Source organism: Molossus molossus, unplaced genomic scaffold (genome assembly GCF_014108415.1).
Source record: "Molossus molossus isolate mMolMol1 unplaced genomic scaffold, mMolMol1.p scaffold_m16_p_20, whole genome shotgun sequence".
Classification (NCBI taxonomy): domain Eukaryota; kingdom Metazoa; phylum Chordata; class Mammalia; order Chiroptera; family Molossidae; genus Molossus; species Molossus molossus.
Window position 1 is genome coordinate 30,620,251 of NW_023425356.1, and position 8,932 is coordinate 30,629,182.

The window sequence follows — 8,932 nt, forward strand, 5'->3', positions numbered from 1 at the left end:
GCGTGCAGGAGGCAACCAATCGATGTGTCTCTCTCACATTGATGTTTCTCTCTCTCCCTCCCTCCCTTCCATTCTCTCTAAAAATCAATGGGAAAAAAAAAATATCCTCGAGTGAGGATGAACAAAAACAGGAAACAGGCCACTGCGAAAGGAAAGCTCAAATGGGTAAGAACCATACTGGGGTGGTTCAAGACACGTGACCCAACACTTGTGAAACCTGTGAGGAACACACAAGGGTCGTTTTGGCAAAATCATCGAGGAAGGTAGCCGCCATCAGGCCGGGGACAGCCAGCGTGTTGTCCGTGGGAACAGAGGAAGGGCAGGGTAGGGACCCCTGTCACTGCCGTCTCCCTCGGAGCCACATGCTTGAGTGACAGACACTGGGATGGAGCTGGAGGCCGAGAAGGCTCACTCCTCACACCTGGCCTGAGCCCTGGTCTCCCCGTGACGAGACAGGACACCGGCAGCCCTGCGGACCGATGTCGGAGCCTTGATCTCCGAGAGCCTCTTCTGAAGGTTCACGGGGAAAGGCAGGGGTCAGGAGCCTGTGGCAGGGTAGATGTGGCTCTGATCTTCAAAACCAGGGGAAAGGACACTTTAGAAAGTGCAGAGGGGCATGTGGCGTCCATCCCTGGCAGAGTTCTAGGAGCAGTGATGAAACTGAGATGATTATTGCAGTGGACTCCTAACTGGCTGCTCTGCTTTGCCCTCAAGCACCCCCCTTCTCCGTCTAGCAACCAGAGGGATCCCCTTAAGGCAGATCACACTGTCTGCTCAGGACCCTCCCGTGGCGCCGCCTCGTTCAAATGCGATAGCCTGGCTATTTCTCTGACCTCAGGTCTCATGGGTACTCTCCCCCTCCCTCTCTTGATCCGACCACACTAGCCTCCTTGCTCTTGGCCTGTCCTCATGCTAATCCCTTTGCCTGAATCGCTGTTCCCCCAGATAACTGCTCGGTTCTCTCCCCCAAACAAGGCCTGTGCTGAGCTCCCTATGTAAGCCTTCGAATCTCCTCGTGTCCTCTTCTCTCCCTGACTTACGGTTTTTCCATAGCACTCATTACCATCCAACCTACTATCTCTTTACCCATTGGTCCTGTTCCTCCCCTTTCTCCCCTCACTAAAATGCAAGGTCAGGCTCTGAGAGTTGTATCTGCAGCCATGTTCATGACATATTTGTGACTGGGAGAGAGCGAGGAGAAAGGGAGCGAGGAAGATGGCTTGGCGCACGTAGAGGGAGTTCACCAGACTAGGTGATCAGCCATCCCAGTTTGCCGAAGACGGACCGCTCCTAAAACAAGGGACTTCCAGTGCTCAGACCAGGGAAGTCCCACTCGGTCATCTTACACCTGATAGGCCAACCTCCTTTACTTCTGTGATACAGGGACTAGAGGGACAGCTCCCAGGAATGCCACAAACTCACTACCTCCTCATTTTGACACTGACTCCCACAAAGTCAGCCCCGTAGGAGAATGCAGAAATGTCAGCGGCAAGATAGTATATTTCAGTGGCTTGCAGTTGTCTGAGCGGCTCCACCAGACATGTTGATTGATGGCCCGTGTCAGGCCGGTGGGAAGGCTGTTTTGCTGAGCCATGGAATGTGTCCAGCCTGGTCCGCTCCGTAGTCTCTCTGAGCCGTGGACGGGACATGGAAGGCGGTGCACAGCCGAGCAGTGCCAAGCCTCGGGAGGGGAGCTAATGTGTTCGACAGTCAGGCTGCAATTTGAAATCATGTCGATAGATGGAAATGATAGGCCTTATATAACAACTTAAAATTTAAACAGAAATAAATAGTGCTTTCTATTTAGGGTTTTTTACAAAAAGCAATCTTAAAAGGAAGAGCCAGGTAAATAGTTATTTTGTTTGTTTTAAACCCAGCATGTTTAGTTGCCTCCACACTTTGTCTAGTGTAAAATCTAAGACTTCCCAGGGCACGTAGGCGTGTTAATAGACATACAGGGCGAGGTCCACTGTCTTCCGGCCTGGTCAGACCCACCTGAGCTGCATGCCCAGCTCTGGACCAGGGAGAGGCGCTTACTCTCATTTGCTCAGCTTCTGGCTATTCTGGGGCACAACCACCACCAAGCGCCCTTTTCTCCTTCTTCCTAACCGGCTATGTCCCTGCAGCGTCATCTCTTTCCAGGAGAAACAAGGCCACTGGTTCCCATCGTCTCCCCGCTCACCTAACTTCTCCAGGGTAGCCAATGTCCTTAGGACGTGGGGATTCACTGGAGAGACAGGTTAAATCAACATAACTGCCTTTTCTCCCTAGAAGAAGGGATTTGTTTTCACGAACTCAAGCAGCAGTGAGCTCCACAGCATCTGGGAAGCACGGAGCCTGGGAGCCTGGGAGCCGAAGGGCACCTCTCTCCCCAGGGGGTCCCCCCCCCCCCGGGGCTTCCTGTCTGTGGCTGGAGTCTGAGGGAAAGGAAGGTAGCAAAGAGATCTCCCCCCTTCCGGACCCAGGCACATTTGGAGTCTTCGGAACTGGTGGGATCTAAGCCCCGGGCCTCCAGCTGTGTTGCTGCTCACTTTCCAGGTTGCTCTGATGGGTCCCCGGTCCTAGGGGAGCAGTGGGGGTGTCAGCGGAGGTGCTGGTGGAAGGGAGCTGCAGGGCCCCACAGGCCCCCCAGGGCTCTGGGTGCTCATTTAAGGGAACAGCACCTCGAACCTCTGTGCCCTGTGCACCCATCCAGAAAGGCGGCAACTACTGATCGTCCTAGAAGAAAGGAGAGGCACTGGATTCTGGCCCCGTTTCTCCACGATCTGCAAAGGCCCTCCGGCCTCTTCCCCACATGCCCTCTGGATCTCGGAGAACGGATCCGACTCTCACAGATGGCAGCCAGGCTAGATCCCAAGGCCACTCGGTCAGCTGGCGGAGCTGCCCAGAACGCAGCCGTGGTGACCCCACGGCTCATCAGGAGAGAACCCCGGAGGCCTCAGGAGTGTTGGTCATGGGTGCCGGAAGGGAAAAGGAGCATGTTTGTCGAGTCTCTGCTGGCCTGGCCCCTCCACGGAAGAACCCAGCACCCGCCCCTGGGAAAGAGCCCCTGGGACTGAGCCTGCTGACCGGAGCAGCCACCAGTCGGGTGCGGGGAAGCGGAAGGACCATCCTCCAGCCCTTCCCCAGCTCTGTCCTGGGGGCCGGGAGCAGGAGCTCCACATTCCAGCCACCACCTGCTGGAGCACTGCGGTTCTCCAAGTGTGGCCCCCGGGCCAGCACATCAGTCTCACCTGAAAGCTGGTTAGAAATGCAGGTTCTCAGGCCCTGTCAGCTCTGGGTCAGAATGTCTGGGGGTGGGCCCCGCCCTCCATGTTGAGCAAGCGCTGGGCTATCTGGGGTAGGCTGCCCTAAGAGGAAGGAGGCTTCCGAATGGGCCAGCGTTCGAATGGGCCCTCTCTAGGTCCCGTGGGGCCTGATGCTCTGTCTCCTCGTCTGCTTCCACCAGTGTGCACATGTGACTCTCGACAGCAGCTTGGAGCGGCCTCTAAGCAGTCTGCTGAGCATGTCTGAGCTCCGGGGTCCTCAAGTTCACGCGGAGCCTCTTCTCAGTCTCAGGAGCCCCGTGATGTTACCCAGCTTATCTCAGAAACAAGCCCTGGGCCAGGGGCCTCTTGTTCTGCAGCCGCCCATTGGCCGGCCACAGCAGCCCCACCCCGGCCTCTGCTGCCCTTCCCACGATGTCCTCTTCACACCGGGGCCTCAGAAGTCAATCAGCTTAGAAACATCCTGTAAGAGCCAACCAGGCTCGTCACGCATTGCACTGAAATGGACTGGAAAGATAAAGGCAAGGGTTTCCTTGTCCCACAGCCCGCCCCTCCCCAATCCTCTCTCACCCACACTGGCTCCTGCCCCCCTGAGCCCGAGTTCTTGCTGTCTCAATGATTTGCAATTCTCAGCATGACTCTGCCTCTTGGGTTTGTTTAATTAGAAATAGGCCTGGGAAGTGCTTCTTATGCACCGGCATGTTAATTGCTTATCAGAGAATGAGTTGGGGTGACAATGTTTGGTGATGGAAATTTCCACTCCCTCCATCTCTGGCTTTTTCTCCATTTCCCCCCCCCACCCCCTTCTCCTCGCCTTCTGTGCTTCCTCCCTCTCTCATCAGCCTCTCCTGCTCTGTGCCCCTCTCCCCCCAGCCCTGTGGCAGGGACGGTCTGGGAGAGGCCAAAACCAGAAGGGAAAACCAGCGCCCTCTTTCTCCATCCCCCCCCTTTCCTTTCTCTTCTTCCACGCCAGCCCCCCCCCCCCCCCCGTCACCCTCTCTGCTTTCAGGGGACCCAGAGCAGAAAGCTCTGAGTTTATACTCAGTACTAAAAGGAATAGTTTCCCTTTGTTCCCTTTTCCCTCCTTATTATGTTTTTCTTATTTAGCTTTATTTTTTTAAAAACAGGAGAAAAGAGTGAATTGGGTTGGGGGGGAGGTGACACATGTCTCCACAAAGGTACAAAATTGCCGGTAGAAAGTCAACCTCAGAGTGCCGACCGAGCTGCCGAGAGGTGGCGGTTGGGCAGCCTCTTCCCAAATGTCCTTCAAGGCAGGCTGGGGGTCCACTCTGGGAGCCGTCCGCACGAGGGAGGAGAGGCCTCCTTCAGCCCTTGCCCGGGAGGGGACAGAGCAAGCCACTGAGACTGTGCAGAGAAACAGAAGAGGAGGGGGCACATCCTGCGGGCCGAGGGCTGGGGCACAGGCAGGGGAGCCTCTGGGCATGTAGACACTGGGGAGGTGGGAGGCTCTAGCCAGTCCTTCTGTCCCTTGCAGATGCTCCTCCAAAGAGGAGCCCCCAGAAGAGAAGGGCCACGTATTGAAAGCCACAGGAACAGCCCCTGGGGCCACAGAGCCCTGTCTGTCTTGGTCCAGCAGTCAGGCCTCAAGCACGTGGGTCCATGTCACTTTCTTGGCAGGGCATCTGGCCCCGATTGTGTCCTTTTTGTTAAAAAGTAGTCCTAGTTACTTCTCTACTGCTGAGAACAGGCTGAGCTCCAGGAATTTTGAGACAATGGTGGTGACAGTGTTTCCCCTTCGAAGGACGTGGACAGCTTCCTTCCCAGGTTCCAGGGCAGGACAAGGGGTGCAGACACCACCCGGACTGAGGGGGCACCCCAGCCCCAGAAAGCCCAGGCTGGAAGGAGAGGCCACCCACCTACCCCCTGCCTGGGCTGGCCAGTGCCAAGGTGGGTTGCTAGCCCGGCTGCCAGCAGGAGGACAGCCAGAGCCAGGATGGCTATGAGCCCAGGTCGGTCCCCTAAGGCTCTATGGCAGGGAGTGGCCTCTTTAGTCCTGGCCCATACACAAGCCAGCTGGGTGTGGGCATTAGCGAAGGCCACTTGCAGGCAGGCCCAGTACTCCGTGGCCTGAAGGAGGCGGGTGATGTTGTAGCTGTGGGTGCCCCGAGGCAGGCGGGCCAGAGCAGTGGCCCCCTGGCCCCGGAGGGAGGAGGCGCTGGCCCAGGTGAGGTTGGTGGAGATGGTGTTGGGTGGGGGGACCCAAGATAGCAGGATGTGATAGGGATGGGTCTCCTGCACCCGGAGGTCTAGTCCCCATCCCTTGTCCCTGCCTAGCTGCAGGGGAGCCCGGCCAACCACCACACTAACTGTCTTCGTATCGGCCCCTACCAGGTTCTGGGCCACGCAGGTATACAGCCCCGCCTCTTCCACCGTCACCCTCCGAAGCTCCAAGGTCCCCTCGGGGTACACCCGGTACCTCTTGCCTGCACGGGCAGCTGTCAGTCGAAGGCCAGCTGGAGTGACCCAGTAGATCTCAGGTTCTGGTTCAGCCAGCGCCCGGCAGTGCAGCACCAGGCTCTCCCCACTGGCCACTTGGAGGCTGGGAGGAAAGCTCCGGGGGGAGATGAGGGGCAGGCAGTGGTCCGTCATCTCTCGGAAGGGCACCTCCCGAACTGGGCGGCGCTGGAGGTCTGGCGGCTCCGCACACAGGGTGGACTGCGGCTCGATGAAGCGGACACGCGTGCCGGTGGCATTGGCCCAGCGGATGACACAGTCACAGCGGATGGGATTGCCATGCAGACCCACCTCCTGGAGGTTGGGCAGGGACTCCACTGTCTGCCGATGCAAGGCACTGAGCGCGTTGTTGTTGAGCATGAGGGTCTCCATCTGGGGCAGGTGGTGGAAGGCACGGGGGTGGATGAAGGACAGCCGGGGGTTGTTTGTGATGTCCAACTTGGTCAGCTCGGGGAGGTTGACCAGGGCAAACTTGTCAATGGAAACCAGCTCCTCCATGTTGTTCAGCCCCAGCTCCTTGAGGTGCAGCATGTTGGCGAAGTCTCCTGGCCCCACCCGCTGGAGTGGGTTCTTGTTCAGGTCCAGGAACTTGAGCCCAGGCACCTGCTCCAGCGCCCGCCTGGGCACCCGGACCAGCTGGTTGTCATAGAAGGAGAGGCTCTCCAGGCTTTGCAGCCCCTCCAGGGCATAGGTGGCGATCTCCCGAAGGTTCATGCCCGCTAGCACCAGGCTGCGCAGGTTGGCCAGGGGCCGGAAGTTCATGTCCAGGATGGCATCCACCTTGTTGCCCCCGATCATGAGGATCTCCAGGTTGGGCAGCATCTCGAACCAGCGGCTGTCCACGGCCCTCAGCAAGTTGGAGTTGAGGTGCAGCCGCAGCAGGTTGCCGAGGCCGGCGAAGGCCCGGGGGGCGATGCGGTGCAGCTGGTTGTGGTTGAGATAGAGCTCCTGCAGGCTGGCCAGCCCTGCAAAGCTGTGGTCCTCTAAGTGGGTCAGCTGGTTCTCTTCCAGGTGCAGGCTCAGCAGCTGGGGCAGGGCATGGAAATCACAGTCCCGGGCATCCGAAAAGCTGTTCTGAGACAGGTCCAGCTCTGTGAGGTTGGCCAGATAGCCGAGCTCACTCCGGTCCACGCGGACGATGCCATTGCTCTGCAGGAGCAGGGTTTGTGTGCCTGCAGGCAGCGCCGGGGGCACGACCGTCAGGAACAGGTCATTGCAGTCCACGGTGGTGGCCTCGCGGTAGGACGAGCGGGGTGTATACCAAGGCCGGATCTGGCAGGCACACTGAGGGGGGCAGGGCACACGCCAGGGGACCACAGGCACGGCGGCAGTGGCACCAGCCACCCATGCTAGCAAGAGGGGGGCCACAAGGAGCCTCATGGTGGAGCCTCAGGGGAGGGGACCATCCACAGGGAAAGTCTCAAGTCCTTCTGCTCTTAGTGGTTTGCAGGCTGAGGGTCAGCAGCCTGCCAGGGCCCGGGGACCCCCACTCCCAGGGCAGTCATGGGGGATGATGGGTGTGCATCACTTCTTGCCCTCCTGGGTGCGGCTCTCCGTCCTTGTCCGCTGGGCCTGCTCACTCATCGCCATGCCCCCGCAGGGCAGCCCTGGAGAAGAGGAGGCAGCGTTAAGCAGTGGCGGAGAAGCAGACTCTATCCCTCCTCCCTTCTCTCTTGTCTGACTCAAGAGGCCAAAAGAGCTGCGGGGGGTGGGCCCCCTGGGTTCCGTCCTATAGTCCTTAGGCTTGAGTGTCCTTTTCTAGGACCTGAGGTGGGAAGTAAGTGACTGTGAGTCTTCATGGAAAGAGGAAGAGATTGGACCTTAGAAGCTTCCAGAATACTTGGGAAAGGTGTGTGTGTGTGTGTGTGTAGAGGAGATGGTTGTGGTTATTGTCATCTTCAGACTTGTTCTGAGACCAGAGAGACGTGGAGTAGATTCTCCAAGCTTTCTTACATCTCTCCTCCCGGCCTCCTTGGCTCACTCAATAAATGGAAAATCAAGTGACCGTTTGCAGACGTCCCTCTGAGTGGTGTGGGCAGAGGATGGTGAACGAAAGGACAGCTTCTAAAGTCCAGGGCGGGCTTCCTGATCCCAGACCCAGACGGTCTGGGGCAGAGAGTGGGCCTGCCTGTGGTCTGCTTAACCTCTCCTGGGCTGGGGCGCAGCTGGGGTTTTTGCCAATTTCTTACTTGGAGGCAGGGGTTTCCCAACAGCCTGGCCGAGCTGCCAGGTGTTGGGATTAAGAAGTCTGGGTCTCATCTCCTTAGCACTGCAGGTAAGACCTTATGTGACCTGGCCCCAGCCATTTCTCCTGGCTTCTTTTGTTGCCATCCCACTTACCCCTGTCCACAACCTTTTCAGGTTGAAGTTACCCTGACATGTCCCCCTTCTCATGTCTCCTTTTATATATATATGTGTGTGTATGTGTATGTATATATATGTGTGTGTGTATATATATGTATGTATATAAAATATGTTTTTTATTGAATTTTTTATTATTATTATTTTTTAATCCTCATCCGAGGCCATTTTTCCATTTTTTGTACAGACAGAGTAGGAGGGAGAGAGAGGAAGAGAGAGAGAGGGAAACATCGATGTGAAAGGGACACATTGAGTGGCTGCCACCCGCACGACCAACCAGGGCCGGGGACAAACTGCAACCGAGGTACATGCCCTTAGCGGGAACCGAACCCGGGTCTCTCCGGACCGCAGGCGGACGCTCTAACCGCTGAGCCAAACCGGCCAGGGCTTTATTGAATTTTTTTAGAGAGGAAGGGAGAGAAACATGAATGAGAAACATCAATTAGCTGCCTCCTGCACGCCCCCTACTGGGGATCGAACCCACAACCCAGGTAATGTGCCCTGACGGGGAATCAAACTGGACCTCTCAGTCCATGGGGCGACACTCAGTCCACTGAGCCACACCGGCAGTGCTTTTGTAGCGATTTCTGAAGCTGGGAAAAACAAGCATGACTTAAAATGCACAGAGGTTTTGTGTAGGGGGTTGTAGGCACTGACATGTAAACTCAGGGCAAACACATGTGCACACAGGCATGCACACCTGCATACATGTGCAAGGGGAGCCCGGAGAGCCTGGCGCCTGAGCCCATGACTGGCGGTCAGGAACAGGGGAGGGAATTCTGTGGGGTACTATGTAGGGGGAGAAGCAGCAGGGACAAACTGAGCGCCTG

General features: G+C 57.3%; 1 protein-coding gene across 1 annotated transcript; it reads right to left on the bottom strand.

The window, feature by feature from the left end:
- Positions 1 to 4,326: 4,326 nt before the first annotated feature.
- On the bottom strand, positions 4,327 to 7,344 carry LRRN2 (leucine rich repeat neuronal 2). Its single transcript, XM_036272792.1, has one exon. It carries the CDS (start codon positions 7,119 to 7,121, stop codon positions 4,959 to 4,961), a length of 2,163 nt encoding a protein of 720 aa, XP_036128685.1. The 5' UTR covers positions 7,122 to 7,344; the 3' UTR covers positions 4,327 to 4,958.
- Positions 7,345 to 8,932: the final 1,588 nt, after the last annotated feature.

Bases quoted from the DNA above. Each gene is read 5' to 3' on its own strand.
- LRRN2 (XM_036272792.1), bottom strand. From the start codon at position 7,121: ATGAGGCTCCTTGTGGCCCCCCTCTTGCTAGCATGGGTGGCTGGTGCC.